Source organism: Silurus aristotelis (genome assembly GCF_946808225.1).
Source record: "Silurus aristotelis genome assembly, chromosome: 5".
NCBI lineage: Eukaryota > Metazoa > Chordata > Actinopteri > Siluriformes > Siluridae > Silurus > Silurus aristotelis.
Genome location: NC_139578.1, coordinates 3,230,638 through 3,251,940, shown reverse-complemented (window position 1 = coordinate 3,251,940; position 21,303 = coordinate 3,230,638). Strand labels below are relative to the sequence as shown.

Here is a 21,303-nt window from a genome sequence, read left to right as displayed (position 1 = left end):
TCTAAACCTAGGGAAAAACTGGCATTTTGAACCTTTTGGAATTGGGACCAAATCAGTCTGAATGCTATATTCTGTCATTAGCAATGGTTCCTAGAAAACATTTTACCTCAGTGGTCTGTAATTTTGTTCTTGTGTTTCTAACAGAGGTGTAAAGAGTACTTGAAAGTCATACTTGAATAAAAGTATGGATACCTTACCTAAGTTTAAAGTCACCAATTCTGATTTAACTTGAGTAAAAGTCTTCGAGTATCTGATTTGAACAGTACTTGAGTGTTTGACTCATATTGAACGTAGGCTCAAAGATGCACTAGTCCCCAGCACATTAGTGAAAAGCTAAAAACAGTTGATTTGTGAGGTTTTAATCCGTAAAATACAACTTAGGAAAAGTTAGCAATTAACTAAGAATATTTACAGTATCACCTCACAAAGTAGAAGAACCATTGGGGTTTAATTAACAAATACAATGAAAGTAAATAAATGTATATAAAGTAAAAACCAAATATTCCGAGCTGACTGAATTGATGCAGCTCTCGGTCTCAGAGAGATATTTTTCAACTTCAACAAAAGCTTGTTCTCAGAGTTTTTGGAATTTAAGCTCTTTTTGGACTGACAATGAGGTCAGCAGTGATAAAAAGTTGTTTACTGGGAGCAGCAGTATGTAGGGGAGTGTTGAACATTAAGGACATAACAAACAGAGGTGCAAAATGTAATTGGTAACACTTATGTCAATTAAAATATAGTGGAGAGAAAAAAGTACATAAAAAGTACATATTCTGAATGATAAATGTAGTAAAAGTTGCTTGTATCTTTGGTACTCATTAAAACTGGAAAGTAGGCAAATAAAAATGACAAGTACTGTAACGAAGTACATTTAGTCAAATACTTTACACCACTGGTTTCTAAAGACCCTTGATTATTATTCATGCAGGGAATACTAATTTTAAAAAAGCAAATAAGTAAGTAAGCAAATGGTGTCGTTTGGGGTGATTTTGATGCTCATGTATTTTTGAGATTGAGAATATCTATTTCCAACAAGTGGAGACCCCAACAATGGGATATAGTGAAATGGGCTATATCAGGGTAGTTTTGGTCACGCACACCACCACAGTACCTCGTTCAATCCTGTACTGAGCTCAGATTTTCTCAAGGTTCTCCGCTTCCCCCAAGCTATGATAAATTGTACCTTGGTTGACTGGCTTCCTTTAACACCGGGGGGTGAAATCTGTCTCCTTGTACCCAGTGTTTAAAGGACTGCAATTTGAACAAGTGCATATTGAAGATGACTAATTGAACAGTCTAGAGTTGAGGGACCGATGAGATATCACGCTGAGATTTTACAGATGATCGGCTTAATGCAAATGACCCATCCCGAGGCATCCTGAGGTTGCGCCAGCTCCAGTCACGTCCCACTTCATGAAGATTGTGGACCTTTAAAAAAGTAGATGCCGACATTCCGAACCATCTAGAGACATACCAGCGCCATTTGGGTTTTACATCATGTGGAGTTTGGACATTGGAACTTTTTGAGTGTTTAAAGGCTCTGGAATTGAGAAACTGGTGTTGATGATGATCCCAGATGTTGAGCTATTTTATGAGTTGCTCAGTAGCTCCTGGTTCCACTATTTAAAATGACTATAAGACTGTAGAAAGGACATTACACATAATCTTACATTTCAGTGCTCATGTTAGTTCTAATTCTCCAGTGTTCTGTATTGTATAAGACTATAATCACACTCTTGATATCACCCAAATGAGGATGGGTTCCCCTTTTAAATCACCATGGCTGCTCATCAGAGATAAATACACATTGTTCACCTTAACTGTTAAATTCTGTAAAGCTGCTTTGAGACAATGGACGTTTTTGAAGGTTTTTGGAAGTTGTTTTTTGCTGTTGTTGGTGACAATGAATTTCCATTTTCTGCTGTCTATAAAACGTGGAAGGACTTTTGGTGAGCTGGCTGAAGCTGCAGATGGCCAGGCCACAAGGTGAATGAGACACCACATTAGCAACAAACTAAGATTAATGAGCATATTGAATACACAGACCTAATTTATTAGTTTCATGTTCTTGTGGTGCTTTTTTTGTTGTAAATCCTTCTGATCGCCATCTACCATCTGTCTGAAGGCAATACGGCATGTGCTGTTTATTCTATTGCTGTTAATTCCTGAGCTAGCATGTCAGAACTCAGAACCTATGCATTCAGGCTTTGGTGTTCTTTACTTTCAGATTATATTTAGCACTGCAGGGAGAGATCTGATCAGTAACACATAGGCGCTTACGGACCTGCCATTCTTTATTTATCAATTCTTTTAGAAATTCCTTACTTTTCTCTTTCATGCCATATATTGCCTGTTGTTCCTACTCTATATTGTATGAGGTGCTCTTGATTGCCAAGCTATCTGGCTTGCCCCATCTTAAATCCTGGCAGCTTTTACAGTCTTACAATCATATATAAACGTACCTTGTACAGACAAATCAAGGACAGCTTTATTGCCATCACATCCATAAACTCACGATCAGTGTAGAGCAGATCAGTATTCAAGTGTCATTGAAGTAAAAAGAATGACAACAGGATGGTTCATTAAAATGAATTCATGGAGGGGGATTAATTGTAATTTCTCAGCTGAGTTGTCTGCTGCAAGGGCTTGCGTTGGGAAACATTGCAATTCCAATAGTAGTTAGTGATGCAGCTGCTCGCTCTCTTGCTCTCTAGAACCTGCAGAAAATTGAGTCAATTTTCCTCTATCAATGAGCTATAGCAAATTTTGGCTTTATCTTCCATTTTTTTCTTCCCTATGTGTGCTGTGAGATAATAACCCTTCAGGAAATATAAAACAACAGGATGAGGAAAACAAATGGAATGGAATGGAATCTGTCATGTACTATGTAGAGGGTGGGAAAATTAGCAAAAGCAATGTCCAGGGGAGTTGTCTGCAATGACCCCATGTGGATAAACCAGTGTGGTTTTGAAATCAATTAACTTCAAATTTTTTTATTCTGTTATCAATAAAGTTATTAAAAAGTCTGCACGTTTAGACCCCCTTGTGGTGAAACAAGGAAGAAATCAGACTGAAAAATTTAACCATTTTCCTTTCAGGTGAAACTAGATACTGGATATTTAGTAGATGCATGTTGTGAATATAGACCTGTTGAATATACACATTATTTATTAACTGATGATTTTTTCTTCTTTGCTATTCAGTTAGTGTTGAGGGGGGTCAGGTGAGTACCTGTGCAGTTTATTGCTTGGGGCTGTTTACATCATCATTAAAGATTTGGTCCACCATGGGATCTAGCAAACTAGGCGATGTAATTTGAGCTGTTTGTTCTGCTTTCACTTGTAGCACAGTATAACGTCAGCAGTGGGGCCAACCACACAACCGTAAGAGACATGGTTGAGATACAGTTTCCCTATACTTTTTTCCCTATAAGCATTTCTATACTTAAAATTGCAGAGTTATTTTTATGGACAGAGTATGTCCAATGTGCTGTGATGCCGTAAATGTCCAGCTACATATGAAGTGTTATGTATTTCAGAAAATAGTCATGCGCTTCCAAAAGTGTACCCAAAACAAGGGGAGGAAGTAGCTTAGTGGTTAAGGCTCTGGGTTACTGCTCAGAAGATTGAGGGTTCAAACCCTGGTATTGCCAAGCTGCCACCCTTGGGGCCCCTGAGCAAGGACTTTGTTTCCTCAGTGCTCCAGGGGTGCTGTATCATGGCTGACCCTGCACTCTGACCCCAGCATGGGATATGTGAAGAAATAATTTCACTGTGCTGTAAAGTACTTGGAAAACGCTGTGAATACTTAATACTTAAAAAGAGGTCCCTAAAAACTGATCTACATACTGTAGATCTCACATAAGTCTTTGAACAAGCAGTGCTCCAGGCAATAGGGCAAATTATTCATTTTTGACCTTGTTCTCTATGGTAGCTTGATAAGGCTGCATTTTTGGAAATTCAAACCCCCTGTGTGAAAGTCTCAATAGCGCTTATTTTCAAACTTTACCTCAGAAGTCTGTATGCAGATCTGTGCAAACTCCTCATGCTCGTAGCTGCCTGTTGTGTCACGACAAATACATATTGGGAGGAAAGGCCACATGACTAATTAAACAGATCCAGGCCCACCGGTGGAAAAAATCAAAAGAGCTATGACTGCTTAGGACAGATTGCAGGAACTTTCTAAGCTCTAAAGAACTTGCTGACTTATATCCACTCCAGGAAGAGACAAGAAGACACAAGGTCAAGAGGAAGTCACAAACAGAGACTGGCTCCAGATGGCCCACTAATTGGACAGACTCTTCCCAAAGTTCTTGTCTGACACCTGTTATTTGACACTTTCCCAGGCAGTTTAAGGCCCTTATACCAGACATGTTTAAACTTTTTCTTTTGCAACATAAGGACCGCTTTCAGGTTTTGTTCAGAACCTCTGCTTGAAACCATGTGTAATATGAGAAATTAAGCTAGTAGTAATACTCAGTACATTTCTAATGAACTAAAAATACAGAAAATTTATAAACGTAGGTTTACTGCACGCTTAGTAACCTCCTGGTCATGTTTGTGATGGTTGAAATTTGTGTATTAGTTTTATACTTTTGGGAAATATGACCAAATAAACTGATTAAGACCAACTTACTGAAGCCCCAGTTTCACCAAGCTGCAAATCAAGCTTAACCCTCTGTCTTCCAGGGGCACCGTATCATGGCTGACCCTGCGCTCTGACTACAGCTTCCTAGCATCACTAGGATTTGCAAAGAAAGGATTTTATGTGACAATTAAAGAGTACCTTTACAGTGGTTATAACTTAAGTGATGTAGCTGAGGTTGAAGAACTGTCAGACACCTTGCTGACAGTTTTACCTCGATTTTAATTACCACTTATTATAACTTATATTTAATTATAACTTGTGATGAAGCTGAGGTGAAGGAACTCCACTCTACTCTCAGACACCATGCTACCAGTTTTACCTCAGTTTATTTTCCATTGGTGTTTTGTACTGATTCAGAAGCATGGTGACAGCATTCATGTTTAATTAACAACACAAAATACAGTTGCATGCAACACAAACTTCAGCTTTAATTAAAAAAACAGCTAAAAATATGTTCAAGGTTCATCACTGTCGCATACAAATGGCAAACATGATGTAATGTTGTGAAATGTTTTTGATATGTTAATACTGTAATGGATCGTGTAAGCGACGAGAGTCAGTATCCTACCAGTGTTATGGGGCCCTCTGGTGGCCAGAAAGAGAGAGAGGCAGGAGTAAGAGTTGGATCGGGAGGCCATGACCTTGTATCTTAGTTTAAGAACTAAATAACATATGAATGTTGGATATAACTTGGAAACACTCTCACTCAATAATGTTGTTTAATGCTTAAAAAACCTCCTGTTCATCATTCCTGTTCATCGTAAATAGAGACATTTATCTTTCTATTTAACAAAACAAAAAAGACAACATACCAAGATATTTAAAGAAATGCATATTATTGTGTTTCCAAATGCTGTTATTAGAAAATCAATGGCTTTATTAATGCTTATGATAACAATTTTAATTGATACATTTATAATGATTAAACACCTTACACACTATATATATATATATATATATATATATATATATATATATATATATATATATATATATATATATATATATATATATACCAGCCCTGTAAACATGTTCCCGCTTCTTGCTTGTTTTTCAGGTTGAAGGCTAACTTTCTTCGTTCACACGTTTTTTTATTCGACTGGACACAGTCATTTCCTCACTTCTTGGTGACGCAAGTCATTTATTTGGTTTCTGTCGCCCTCTTCTGGTAGGTAATGTAACTTACATTGATATCTGTGTTTAAAGAGGTTTCAATTGCTTTTATAATCCAGTATTGCTGTCAGTAATTTTGTCATTATGGTCATATGTTCATACTGAGTTTGTCATTTTTATACCTTATAAGCACTAATTAGGAATTTGGATGTTATGGAATACATTTGCGAGACTGCAATTGTCCGCCAATATGTACAATTTAAAATTAAGATATTTATAGGTTTATAATTGACTATTTAATATACCACATTTGTAAGCAGCAAAAATTTAAATAAAATAAAAAATAGAGAATATAAGTGAATTAGAATCACTTAATAAACATGAGTAGCTTTACCTCTCTTATTAGAGGTTACTGATCTTACAAGCAAATGGCTGTATAACTTTAATTAGTTAAATATCTGCATTAGACATTAAACTCTACTGTACTATAAATTGAATTGTTTTTCTGTTTATAATGTACTATTATAAGTTTCATTGAACTAGAAATCTTTCAATTTCGGGCAAAATACAGAGTCATGTTTTATATGATTTGCAGGTGTAGATATTCAGCAGTGACTATAAACAGGATCGGTTTATATTTGACTCTGCCAATTCTTGCAATTATCCAATTAGCCAATCAAACGGAAGCTGTGCATCACATAAAAAATCACACAAATACAGATTAAAATGTCCCGTTATTGTTCACATCAAACGTCAGAATCATGACCATTTGACATTCTGATGTGGTCTCCTGCTGTGGTAGCCCATCTGCCTCAAGGTTTAGTGTGGTGTATGTTCTGAGCTGCTCTCCATCTTTGTAAAGATTACATAGTAATTTGAGTTGTATAAGTTATTTAAGTTTATATAGACTTCCTGACCCTGCCAATCATTCCTGCTCTTCTAAACTGAAATTTGCTTAATTCAGCTTGATTTTAAGTATCTTGTAACTTGATCAAAACCATGGCAAAAGCTGTGGACCAGAATCATACTTAGCTTTAGCCAGAAATCAGCCAAGACAGGTTTTGATGTCTCACCTCATTTTTCTAGCAGTAAGCATTTTTTTTTTTGCGGAATAATATAGGTGGTGAATCAAAATGACATCCCAAGGATGCCAAAACAATCTGTACCCAAGACCCAAGGGATCAAAACTAGGTAGTACACTCTGCATGGGAGGGAAATATTTTTTCTGCCCTGCCAACCACAGCAACAATAGCCAATCATCAGCATCTCTGAGCTCATCCATGCAGATAGCGCTTTTCACCAAATGGGCTACATAGCCCTTGGATGATGCAGTTGGCTGACTATTCTGGAGGTAGCACTTTTTAAGCCTACATCCTTACAATTACTGTATTATCATTATTATTATTACAATCACTGTTTTTCTACATGATGATGATTCAAACACTTTTTTCGTTCTCCATACATCTTATTTTATATACTTTTTATATCAGTTGTAACTACCATTCTCATCCTGTAGAGGGCGTCTCATCCTTGGCTGTTTCTTTTTCAAAAGAGATATGCTGACCACGACATAATTATGAAAGATTGGGGTTAGTAGAGACTTTAAAAAAAGCATATTTTTCAGACAAGTATGGGGCGCATGGGATTAATTTTTTTGTGCTAAGCACATTAACCTTGCCGCTTAATCTAACCTAACCAATCGGGGGAAGAAAAGAAAGGAAAAGAAGGAAAGCATGATTGACAGCTCAAGAAACTCCCATGTCAGTAAAGAAAAGGTCAGTTGGTACTAAATGCATTTGGACATGAAATAAGTAATTCAGACATGAAATAAGTATATTAACGTGCTAATAAATACAGGTAGTCTCCGACTTCTCAAGACATAGCCTAGCCTTTCCAGGGGTCCTAAAGAATAGTGATCAGAATAGGGTAAAAACTGTGACATGTAAATAATTTAACAAATTACAGTACACAATTTAGCAAAACAGAGCAATTTACAGTACCATAATGTATAACCTTTACATGAGACTAATGCGTACACTGGGTTTCAGTGTCTGGTGACACCAATAAAGAGACAAGAGCTAAAATCGGGGTTTGAAATGGCAAAAACAGAAAAAATATGAGCTCAATTTTGTCGTCTTGTCATCGTAAGATCAAAAAATCTTGAGGAACCATCATGACCCAGAAACTACCTGTATGTTTACATGCCGATAGAGTCTTACGCAATTCACCCCAATGAAAAGACTTGCATATGTATAAATCTTCTTTAATCTTCTTAATATTGAAGTGCAATTTCTCTATTGGTCTACTAACATTCACAGTTTTATTCCGTCAAAATGCTCAGAATGTTAAACATGGAATACCGTAGCCATGTATCCCAACCTTGTCACCTTCTTGCATAATCCTTCATTATATCAATGTACATATTGGGAAGACATTTACTTTCTGTCACCTTGTACGTCATGCTTAAACTTTAAGCATTTAGGTTCAGACACTAATGTGGTATTCTTCCAGCTTGACAACAAGTGCAATTTGACAAATGAAGGAGTATTAGAATTATTTGAAATCTCTTTTTGACCCATAAGCAACCAGGCTTGTTTATTGTCCACTGACAACACAGTTTTAGACTTTGGAACTGAAGGTCATGAGTTTGCATCCCATCACCACCAAGATACCACTGCAGGTTTCCTTGAGCAAGGCCCTCAACCCCTCAATTGCTCAGTTGTGTAACTGATTAATTGTAAGTCACTCTGGTTAAAAGCCTCTGCTAATTGCTGTAAATGTGGGAGGTTGTACAGTAGCTTAGTGGTTATAGCATATATTTGTCTTTGAATCTAAAGGTCATGATTTCAAATCCCAAACCAAGCTGCCACCCCTGGGCCCCTGAGTAAGGTGCCTAACCCCATAGCTGCCCAGTTGTAGGATTGAGATAAATGTAAGTCGCTCTGGATAAGTACGTCTGCCAATATACGTAAACGGCTGCTTTGTGGTGGTTTGTCAAGAGAACTTCTTAATTTCATTTCAGACTTCTTCAAAACTTGTCATTGTTGCATTTTGGGCATTGTGTTTTTTTTTTCAAGATCCATATGTAAATCCCGAATAACCTCTTCTGAGGTATTCTGAAGGAAGTTTCGGCAAAACAGGAAGTAGCAAGAGTGGGAATAGCAGCAGACTTGAGGGATTGGGAAATGCTGTATTTACTCAGAGAGAGAAAAATAGACTGAATGCTTGCACATGATTTATCTGTCTCCTTCCTATCTCTCCTCGTCTCCTCACATAGCCATGTTTTCCATACTCCATGCAATCCCTTTTACTGAACGAAGGACTTTTGGAACAACCTGAACTCTAATTGTTCCTTTGATAGTTCGCTACATGTTGATGAATGAAAATGCAGAAAGTTTCATTGCTGATCAATTTTTGCTTGCCGTTTAATATCACGACCCTCGCTGCCGTTTATCTTATAACGTCGTCTTCCTGAAGAAACGTTCTCAGAGGCTTATTGGATCCAGGATGCACCTGCGTACAGTCTGAAGGTCATAGGGTCATGTGCTACACTGAGAACCTAACAGGCTATAGGTTGCTGCAGGCATCTCACTATTTATATCTCAATTCTCTCTCTTTTTCTCTTACACGCCACTTTGTCCCAGCAGGGAGAGGAGGAAGTGCAAGTCGGATACCTCAGTCTTTTCACACTTTAGTCACAAAGGGCTCACAGCTGCATATGAAGTGCCTCTCTCTCACTCTATCGCTCTCTCTCTCTCTTTCTCTTTGTCTGTCTGTCTCACTATTTTCACACACTCAGACAAACATTTCCAGCGGAAACACTCAACGGATACATCCTTGAAAAGCAAGAAGCCGTGTTTGTTTACTGCTCATTTCCTACGCTGCGGCAAGTGAATTCGTTTGACGCATCTAAAACATTATCCTACTTATAGCTCATTCACACAGGGACCTGTTAAGCACACAGTTTTAGGGGTGGAAAATTAAATCAGTGATTCAATTTCTGCAAAAACATGCCCATGTTGTATCTCATTCTCTGCTTAACTTCTGCCCTTTTTACTAGTTAACAGGTTCCCTGAATGTACAGAGAAGGTTAGGTCTTTGGTTGGCGATAAAAAAAACATGTTCTTAAAGCACGATTACTTCGTTTCTCACCCTAAAAAAAACTCCAATGGGTGACGTGTTTGCGTGGGCAATTGTAAGAGATTGACTTCCAGATGCCACAAATAGGCCATAAACAAACATGGACTTAAAGCCATACTCATTTGTATTTGCGAGAATTCCTAAATGGACAAAAGTATGTCTATACGATTAGCTTTTTGATATATATATATATATATATATATATATATATATATATACAGTGAGGAAAATAAGTATTTGAACACCCTGCTATTTTGCAAGTTCTCCCACTTAGAAATCATGGAGGGGTCTGAAATTGTTATCGTAGGTGCATGTCCACTGTGAGAGACATAATCTTAAAAAAAAATTCCAGAAATCACAATGTATGATTTTTAAACTATTTATTTGTATGATACAGCTGCAAATAAGTATTTGAACACCTGGGAAAGTCAATGTTAATATTTGGTACAGTAGCCTTTGTTTGCAATTACAGAGGTCAAACGTTTCCTGTAGTTTTTCACCAGGTTTGCACACACTGCAGGAGGAATTTTGGCCCACTCCTCCACACAGATCTTCTCTAGATCAGTCAGGTTTCTAGCCTGTCGCTGAGAAACACAGAGTTTGAGCTCCCTCCAAAGATTCTTTATTGGGTTTAGGTCTGGAGACTGGCTAGGCCACGCCAGAACCTTGATATGCTTCTTACAGAGCCACTCCTTGGTTATCCTGGCTGTGTGCTTCGGGTCATTGTCATGTTGGAAGACCCAGCCTCGACCCATCTTCAAAGCTCTAACTGAGGGAAGGAGGTTGTTTCCCAAAATCTCGCAATACATGGTCCCGGTCATCCTCTCCTTAATACAGTGCAGTCGCCCTGTCCCATGTGCAGAAAAACACCCCCAAAGCATGATGCTACCACCCCCATGCTTCACAGTAGGGATGGTGTTCTTGGGATGGTACTCATCATTCTTCTTCCTCCAAACACATTTAGTGGAATTATGACCCAAAAGTTCTATTTTGGTCTCATCTGACCACATGACTTTCTCCCATGACTCCTCTGGATCATCCAAATGGTCATTGGCAAACTTAAGACGTGCCTGGACATGTGCTGGTTTAAGCAGGGGAACCTTCCATGCCATGCATGATTTCAAACCATGACATCTTAGTGTATTACCAACAGTAACCTTGGAAACGGTGGTCCCAGCTCTTTTCAGGTCATTGACCAGCTCCTCCCGTGTAGTTCTGGGCTGATTTCATACCTTCCTTAGGATCATTGAGACCCCACGTGGTGAGATCTTGCATGGAGCCCCAGTCCTAGGGAGATTGACAGTCATGTTTAGCTTCTTCCATTTTCTAATGATTGCTCCAACAGTGGACCTTTTTTTCACCAAGCTGCTTGGCAATTTCCCCGTAGCCCTTTCCAGCCTTGTGGAGGTGTACAATTTTGTCTCTAGTGTCTTTGGACAGCTCTTTGGTCTTGGCCATGTTAGTAGTTGGATTCTTACTGATTGTATGGGGTGGACAGGTGTCTTTATGCAGCTAACGACCTCAAACAGGTCCATCTAATTTAGGATAATAAATGTAGTGGAGGTGGACATTTTAAACGCCGACTAACAGGTCTTTGAGGGTCAGAATTCTAGCTGATAGACAGGTGTTCAAATACTTATTTGCAGCTGTATCATACAAATAAATAGTTAAAAAATCATACATTGTGATTTCTGGAATTTTTTTTTAGATTATGTCTCTCACAGTGTACATGCACCTACGATGGCAATTTCAGACCCCTCCATGATTTCTAAGTGGAAGAACTTGCAAAATAGCAGGGTGTTCAAATACTTATTTTCCTCACTGTATATATATATATATATATATATATATATATATATATATATATATATATATATATATATATATATATATATATATATATTGGGCACAGGTTCCCTGGTGGTCTAGTGGTTAGGATGCGGCACTCTCACCGCTGCGGCCCGGGTTCGCTCCCCGGTCAGGGAACCAACCCCAGCCACTTTGAGTGCCGATCCCAAGCAATAAATTGGGGAGGGTAGCGTTAGGAAGGGCATCCAGCGTAAAAACGTGCCAAATCAAACATGCGGAGGATCCGCTGTGGCGACCCCTAATGGAAGAAGCCGAAAGAAACTTTATATATATATTGGGCACATAGGTGATAAAATGTTATATGGACACACAGCAACAGATCAATAATAATATGACATGATAGACTGTTCTCATTCACTTGGATTTTATTCACATTTTTAAATATACTAATGTAGAACAGGGTCCGTACATTCTACGGTTTACTGCAGATCTATGGTTTGATCGGGCAAACAAACCGCATCATCAACAACAACAATAATAATAATAATTATAATTATAATAATAATAATAGAAAAAAGCAGCATCCTGGTTTTAAATAAAAAGCCATTTGGGATGTCCGTGTGCTAGTATGCACAAGGTCAAAGCCATTTAAAAAGCAATTCCATCCAGATAAATGAAATAAAACATATGTCGTAATCATCATAAATCAACCTTGGGGACTGGGAAAAACTTCACACTAACCTTAAAATTAAGGTACACACTCAAAAATTATTAGATTAGGGCAAAGAAAAAAGTTAGCTTGAAGCGTTTGTGCTGTATTAGTGCACTTAATCGGGTGTTGATGTACTTAGAGGTCGCCCCCTTGTGCACAGGTAAGACCTGTTTGAAACCAGCTCCCTCTCCATCTCCATCTCCAGTGTCTGGCCTCTAAGGTGCTTGGTTTCCTGCTGGAATGTTTAAGCATCACTTCTGAGCCTGGTTTGAGCATCTCTGGGTTTTTTTTTATTTTTTTCATGCCATACATTCAGAGCGAGACTAACAGTGGGGGGTGCTGTGGCATCCTGACGCTCGATTCTCACTATCCAAAAATCCAGAAAGACAAAACAAAAAAATGGTGGAAGAAATAGGATATCTCTGGTAGTAGCCACAAATTGCAGTGTAAACATTCGGCCCTGCTGTTGCTGCCGCTGCACCTCGAGGCGTCGCGTCGTTGTGAGTCTTTGTGTGTGTCGAGTCGAGCTGTCCACATCATTGGTATTGGAGGTAATTTTTTAAAGATTGGGGTAAAGGCAAGGTCTCGATCTGCTGCAATCGGTCACGGCCCAGAGCTAGACGAGCTGCTCTCCGGCACAGGTCCATCAGAGGCAGGGGCTCAGCTAAAGAACGAGAAAGAGACAATAGAAACATATTAATTTGTGCGGTACGGTTTCGCATACATCCCACACACTTAGCTCTGTTTGGCCATCCCATTTTAGATGTTATGTCTGTGTGGGCATGCTGGCTATTTTAAGTTGTGTAAATAATTCAAAACAAGATTCACGTTGTGTAAACGAAGCAGTTTTCCTCATGATGAACAGACAAAACAACTCACTGGGATAAAAATAACTTGCAGTTAGGGTTTGTTGTATAACGACTAAACATTCCTATTGAAATATTCATGCCTTAAGTCAACAAGTAATTCGGGTGAAATCCAGAGAAACCAGGAAAATACACCCTGGATGCGATCTCGGGAACAGCAATCCGTTTTTTGGGAGCTAAGAGGAAATCGACATTGTGAAACTCCCTAACCTGAGGGATGATGAAGCTATAAAGTGGTATACCCTCTGCCTACATGAATGAAGTATTTATTGCCTGAATCCATTGCAGTATACCGGTGATGGTCTGTCAAGCATTACACAATGTAAACCAACACAAAATTATCCAAAATGTGTATGTTTTTGAGTGTGTGTAAGCAGGATTGCTTTTTTTTTTCCCTCCACATCACTTCACACACCTCACCGGACACACAAAGTGTCCACTTCAACTGACAGAAGTTTCTAAATAATAGATACCCCTTGCCTACAGAGCCAAGTTCTTTCAAATTAGACTGCTGTTACTTTACCTATCCAGCTCGAACCGGTCACCGTGTACTTTACACGCTTAGTCATGCTACCGACTGCTTCGGCTAGCTGATGTTACCATGAAATATACAGGAGGATCGTGGGTAATTGGCGTTTTTACATCTTGCGTAACACTTAATGTTACCCTCTAATGTGAGCCAGGAAAGGACTAAATCAGCTGGAACAATCGTGGAACTAATGTATTTTGAAGCTGCTTCACAGAGGAAATCCGTTCACTCATAATGTGATTGTGTCAGCAATTGCTAACACAAGCCAGTGTTCTCCATCCCATTTAAGATGTTTCAAAGAAGGTAATAAAAATACAAAAAAAACATGGCTTTTATTTGTGTCTCTTCAGCCATGGAGGATCACAAGATTAATATCCCAGCTTCTCCGGATGGATTTTTCCTTTAACCTATTAACTGATTTTCCCATTACCACCAGCACTAATGAATGTCCCCCTTTAAGGCTGGATGCAATCATTAATATGGACGTTGGTGTACAGATGCGGTACGTTCATGCAAGCACTGGTAACTGATGAGACGGTCCTCTACACCACCAGAGGTAAACCACCTGCTGGGTAAGGTTGGTTTATTAAGATTGCTAAGACACCAGGATTTGTACCAAACAAGGAATGTGCGCTAATAGACCAAAAATACACAAGTGAACAAATATGTATCCCTGGGGTTCCAGATGATGGTGGTAATGATGATGATGAGACCACCTTTTAAATCTATAATGGATTTAGATCTTTGCAGTGTTCCCATAGTGCTAATGATCTTAAGTTTACACACTGCCAGAGCAGCCAAAGATCCAACATAATCTATACAACAAGGATTTTCTTTTAAAACCGTACAGAAAATTCACCCAATAAAATACACACTACCACTAATCAGGCTTCAGTACCGCCAAAGAACAGCAGGTGGAAAGTTCCAGAACAGACTCCACAAATCCCAGCATGTAAACACGCAAAAGGCTTCCATGATTATACAGAACATAATGATTCATAAAGTCGTCCCAGTGATCACACACACAGTCTGTCCAGTCTCTGACCTGCAGCTTCGACATAATAACGGTACACCAGATGGGAAGATTAGACTTGAAAGAAAACATAGAAGAAGCCACATGAAACCTGCTAGAATGAGACCATAAGACAGACGCTCACCCACGTCTACAGCATGTGCTGTTCTGTTCTGAACTTCGAAATAGCACAACGGTGCAAAAACAAAACGGTATCGCCAACCAGGGGTGGCGGGTATAATTTGGAGAGCAGGGGTAATTTTTTGGCGCCTACAGGAGATGATTTGTTGCTTGACAAATGAGGGCTTATATAGGACTTCTGTGGTACCATTGATGGTAAAGAAAAAGACACCACGTGCCATGAATCCTTTGATGAGATCTCATCATCAAACTGTTAGCAGATATTCGATTTTAGACCATCTTACAAAAACCTATCGGCCATCACAGGTTGGCAGAAACGTCTCATGAAGTGTGACAAAGATCTGTCCCTGTCTTTTTAGCCCTGCTTAGGATGCTTGGGATTTTTATTCTGCACCAATGTACCATGGTTACATGCTAAGAAACAGGGGGGAAAAAAGTGAACAGAGGTCTCACACAGATGGTGTTTACCATGTCCGTCTACTCTGAATCAAAGTCTAGCCTTCCACTCTTTCCCTGTGGCTATTAAAGTTTTTCAAAATGCACTGACCTCGGCTTTTTATCGCTCCTGCTCATCATATCAACAGGCGTGGGAATATTTTTTGGGAGTTCCTCAGAAAATGGAATCTAGTACCGCCAAAAACTTTCAATGACTTTCATGAGAAAGTACTCAGAAGCAGCTATTTTTGTCTATTTTTTAAGCATTTCTGTTACGCCACTAAATCTCATACTTGCCTTAGATCGGATTCAAGTCTAATAGTGTCAAACCCGAATGCAAATGAAACGTGATAGTGTACGATGACTGCTCTTGAGAACAGAATCAGATATCATGTGAGTGGGAGTGCCACTGGAGTAAGAGTAATGAAACCATACACTTGTTCTGATACGTCATCGTTTTTATAGTAACAACCTACACAGGAATTGTATGGCGTTTTTTACGGCAAGGAGGTGTTTACGTCGAGCTTTTGGATGGAGTCTCCAGGGTCAATGCCTTAACGTTCCTGTTCCAGTTGGTCAGTTAACATGAAATATATTGATGTGATGCTTGGTATTTGGTATAGTAATGTCATATTGGGGAAAGGTGGGATATTGGAAATCTAATCAAATCTAAGTTGTTTAAAGTAGCCCAACTCTCATAAAAGCACTCAAGTTGAGGTGTTCAACAATTTTACACCTAGGTTAACTAGTTCTAATATGGTACAGTATATTTAGCTGATATTATATTGCTACACAACTGGCAATGGAATGAAATAAAATTGTCCATTACTACCACTCAAGATTTCCAAAGACTTATGAAAGGTATGAATATATTCAGTCAGCACTAAAGACAGTGTTTATACTCAGCCAGTGGTTGGTTTTGATACATCAGGCAACCCCAGACATTATATTTTTCCTGCATTATGGCATGTGGTTTTTTTTCTAAATATGTGTTTGGAGATACCCAGACAGCCATCATACCAGGTTTTTCCTCACAGTCCCGGCCTGCCAGATTCACACTCTAACTGCAGAGACATTCAGCGTAGCAATGTATGACTGTATACAATAAAAATGGGAAAGTGTCTAGAAGTAAAATACAATTACATGGTACGGTATAGCTTTTACAAAGGCACTAAAGGACCTGACAATATGGCAACAATTGCACAATGAAATCCAAGTGAATATTTGCAGCATAGATGCAGCATTAGATGTTTTGCTAGCAAGCAGATTGCATGTAGAGTTGTCAGCCTGTGAATTTTCCTTACTCTTTCAGTTCTGTTTCAAAAGGCAGGGTAGAATAGGTTTGTGATGCTGACAGGACATCCACTGAGAACTATGGTGGATTGCGAGGCTCCAGGGCTAGAATGGAATGGAAGTCTCTAATGGAAAGATTCATCACCTAGCCAGACCAGAGTAATGTGTCTGTATACAACAATGGGGCCAGATTTGCTGCTTGGGTGGAAAATAAGGTTTTGAATGGTTAAGGGTTTGTATGTAGGTTTTTGGATAATGTTCGAATCACATCTAGAGATCTTCTGTTCTGAAATAGATCTCTAGCTCTTAAAAATAAAAACACACATTGGACAATTAGATATAACTATACAAACCAGCCTCCCTATAACGATGATTTGAAAACAGCGATGAACGATTCGTTCGTTTTGAACGAGTCTTTAATGAGACTCGGAAGAACGAGTCCTCTGGTTCGTTCTTTTATCACGTGACTCCCATGTACACCATGCAGTTATATATACAGTACATAGATAAATTATTGGGACTACAGCAACGTTGGTGTATGTAGACATGCTGGGGGATCTACATTTCATAAAAAAAAGATTTGTCCATTTTGTTGAACTGGAGTCGAAGAACCGAATCACTAAATGATCCAATCATTTTCATCACTAATATAAAATGCTACTAATGAACTATAAAGCACTTAATGATATCCCACTTCAATAAGGTCCATTACTATCCACCATCTCTCTATTAATCAGCAGGTGCAGGCTCTTAATTAGTACCTTGACTAATAAAGAGTGCATCACGTGGGATGTTTTTTCATATTGGTTGTTGGGGTTTTGCTTAATCCACATCTTGCTTTGTAACAATGCTTTTTATTAAAAGCTGAATATATTGTTCCAAACGCCACACACTACTATTGAGCCAAAATCCATATGAGTCCAAATTCTTTAAACAAGGGTCCAACTGTAATTCATCTCCATACTAATAACTTCAATTGCAAAATGATTTTTCATTTACAAACTCCTATGACTCAGTGTGTGTGTTATTCCAAGCAGTAAGTAGTTTCTTATAGGTCTTTAAATGACTCACTGGTGTAATGCGGAGGCTCTATGTCTAAATAAAAAAAAGTGCCATTTTTTCCATGCCCGGTGTGTATTTCTGAGTATATATATGTGGGTGTGCCAAAAATCGTGTTCTTGAAAGCTCGTTCTTGCATCACTTTATGTGGCACGTAATTAATGTGTCGCCGTCCTCCCTGATTGCTTACATTTATCACTTTCTGTCTCTCTCGTTTCTCTCGAATGGGGAACTGGGTTGTTGCATATGCTGCTTCTTTATCCAGTATAAGTTATGCAATAGTCTCTTGAATGTGTAACTTTAGTACTTTAAGGCATAACATTAAACCCTCATGTGGTAAGGAAAACGAAAGATAATCGATAAATGCATAGTTTCTACTGCTAAATCATACAGACTGTAAAACAACATGAGGCTGAATCATGGCTCCAAATTTGGTCATGTATTATGCATTGCTGGATTTTTATGTCCTTCGAATACAGTTTCTGCTTAGTTTGCAGAGCAGCACCTGTGCTATCGTATTATTGTGAGATAGGAATTTGTTATCCATAGGTGCCATTTGTTTTGTTTTTCCCAAACCAAGAGCTAAAAACAATAATTCCAGCCCAATTAACTAATATTTACCTTTAGTTAATTACACTGTAATTAACTAAAATTAAAGCCGTGAAATTAAAGCCGTGAAATAGATCTTTCGAGAAACTTGTGATAAATAGAATTTTTTATATTAAACATACAACATCATTACAGATGTCACTTTTACATGAACACCACACACAGATCTATACACACTTCTTTCACACGTCTTTTATTATCTCCTCTCATTATACTCAAGAACGACGCCAGGGAGATTCCGAATTGCCAATATCCTGCTGACACGGCATCGAGTTTAAAAGAGGTATTTAAAAATAATGAGCGATTATTGGGAAAAAAAATGCCACACATCTGCAGTACCGAATTCATGCCAAATGCACCAAACTGAAAAGGAATAAATGCTTAAATGATCAGTTTGTTGTTAATGAGGGTAAAGTCCTCAGTATAGAAGACTTTCAACAGTATCATTTCTAAATTATAGCCACCATAAAAGCAGGAAGTAGAAACAAGTACTAAATTCCAATTTAACAAGCACTACATGGATGAACATTGGTGGACCATAAGGTTCTACGGGATGGGATGTTCAACAAGAACGTAGAATCTTATGGTCCGCCAACGTTCTTCAATGTTCATGGTTGGGAAATGTGGAAGATCTTGAGTGGCCTGCTATAGAGCTCGGACCCTCAAGATCTTTCACATTTTCCAACCGAAGTAAACTATATCTTCATGGAGCTGGCTTTGTGCACAGGATACATTGTCATATGTTGGAACTAATTTAAATCTTCTGGTTCAGGAGCAGGGAATATTTCATACCACCACCTCCAATGGCATCCTATACATTTGTGTGCCTCTTATGGTACCAGTTTGAAAAAAGTCTGGTATCCTGATACTTTTCTCCGTATAGGGTATGAAATGTTTGGGGTTTTTTTTGTTTTTTTTACAATAATAGTGTATTTGACACCCCTAACTCAGAAATGGTGTGTGTGTGTGTGTGTGTGTGTGTGTGTGTGTGTGTGTGTGTGTGTGTGTGTGTGTGTGTGTGTGTGTGTGTGTGTGTTTGTATTTTTCCTCTTTTCAGGAAGGCTACAAAAAAACCCCACTTTTTCCACACACACTGTAGATTGAGAAAGAATTCTTGGATCCAGGTGCTATAAACGCACAGTTGTGTGATTTTTCTCTCTCTCTCTCTCTCTCTCTCTCTCTCTCTCTCTCTCTCTCTCTCTCTCTCTCTCTCTCTTTCTTTTTTTTATCTATCCACACACACACACACACACACAACACCGAAGTGAGATAATACATCTTCTAAGGTTGGGATTCAAAGTTGACTACACACCCATTATTTCTACTCTCCGTCGTTTCGTTTTATTTTCTTCACCCGTCTCTGTCTTTCCCCCCTCGTTCTCATTCTTTTCATCTCATCTTCTCACTTGTCCATGTCAAGTACCTGATGTTGACATGAGTCATTTAATTTGAGTTAGATGACTCATTTTGTCTCGCTCTTTTCTCGTGTATCCCTCGCCCAATGGTGGGCCGGGGGGGGGATAGGAGTCTAAATTAAGCCTCCACTATCGCTTGGGGAGAACACAACACAGTAGGAGTGAATAGAATGAAAAAGCGGGAGTGGGAAAGCTTCACCTCCCTCTGCAAACCCCCCCATACGCACTCACTTTACTCGAAATGCTGAGATTTGGCCTGCGGACAAATCAACCTTTTCAGCACGGTAATGTCGATTCATTTTTTTGATTGGATGTTGATTTGTGTTCTATAACAGGACAGAGACCCTGACAATAGTATTGGCCACTTTCTATTAATGTGCTTGTTCTAATCCTATCGTTTCTATAGCAACCACTCATTCACATGGATTTCTAATATAACAGATACTATATATATATATATATATATGTATATATATATATATATATATACACACACACCCCTTACATAAAACTTTAGAAATGAAACTTGGATATATTACAAATTTACTGTCCTCTGGAAACAACTCAACAGGCAGCCATTACTGTCTAAACAGCTGGCAACAAAAGTTAGTACACCCTAAGTAGCTTGACTGTAGGCAAGACACACTTTTCTGTTGGGCGTCGCCACACATGCTGGACACCGTCTGAGACAAACAAGTTTATATTGGTTTAATCAGACCATAGGACATGGTTCCAGTAATTCATGCTCAAGTTCTCCCACACCACCCCACTGCTGCGCCCCCTTTACTGGCTCCCAGTAGCTGCACGTATCAGATTCAAAACACTGATGCTTGCCTACAAGGCCAAAAATGGACCAGCACCATCTTACCTCAGTGACCTCATCACATCTCGCACTGCACCACGCTGTCTGAGATACCCCAGCACTGTTCGACTGGTACCACCTTCTCTCAGAATGAGAGGTAAGTACAATTCAAGGATCTTCTCTGTTCTGACACCGAGGTGGTGGAATGAACTTTCCCTAGATGTATGTACAGCAGAGTCCCTGACTATCTTCAAGCAACGACTGAAGACCTACCTCTTACTGAAACACTTAAATTAGCACTTTCCAAGTTTGTAGAATTCTAGGGTTATATTTCTATTAAGTTTGTAATCTGGGGTACCAGTGTAGATTTATTCATTACTAGAGACTCAAAGCACTTTTGTACATCGCTCTGGATAAAGGCGTCTGCTAAATGGCACAAATGTAAATGCTCTTGGACTGGTCATCTTCAGCAAACCGTTTGCGAGCTTTCTTGTGAGCCAGCTTCAGAAGGTGCTTCCTTCTGGGACAGCGGCCCTGCAAACCGACTTGTTGCTGTGTGCGGTGTACGGGCTGAGCACTGAAATGATGAAATTATACCCTATTTTATACCACTGTATAAAATGTATCTCTGTAAAGCTGCTTTGAGACGATGTCCATCGTTGAACACGATATTCAAATAAAAATATAAAGTTTTTGAATATGGCTGGAAAAAACCTGTATC

At 38.9% G+C, this 21,303-nt stretch overlaps 1 protein-coding gene across 4 annotated transcripts in view; it reads right to left on the bottom strand.

Annotated features, from left to right (window-relative positions):
• Positions 1–12,116: 12,116 nt before the first annotated feature.
• Positions 12,117–21,303, bottom strand: part of spsb4a (splA/ryanodine receptor domain and SOCS box containing 4a) — a 32,365-nt gene continuing 23,178 nt past the window's right edge. For all 4 annotated transcript variants that reach the window (XM_083541869.1, XM_083541871.1, XM_083541870.1 and 1 more), the window contains exon 3: positions 12,117–13,085. In XM_083541869.1, the coding sequence (XP_083397995.1) occupies positions 12,958–13,085 (128 nt within the window). In that variant the 3' untranslated portion in view covers positions 12,117–12,957. The remainder of the gene's footprint in view (positions 13,086–21,303) is intronic.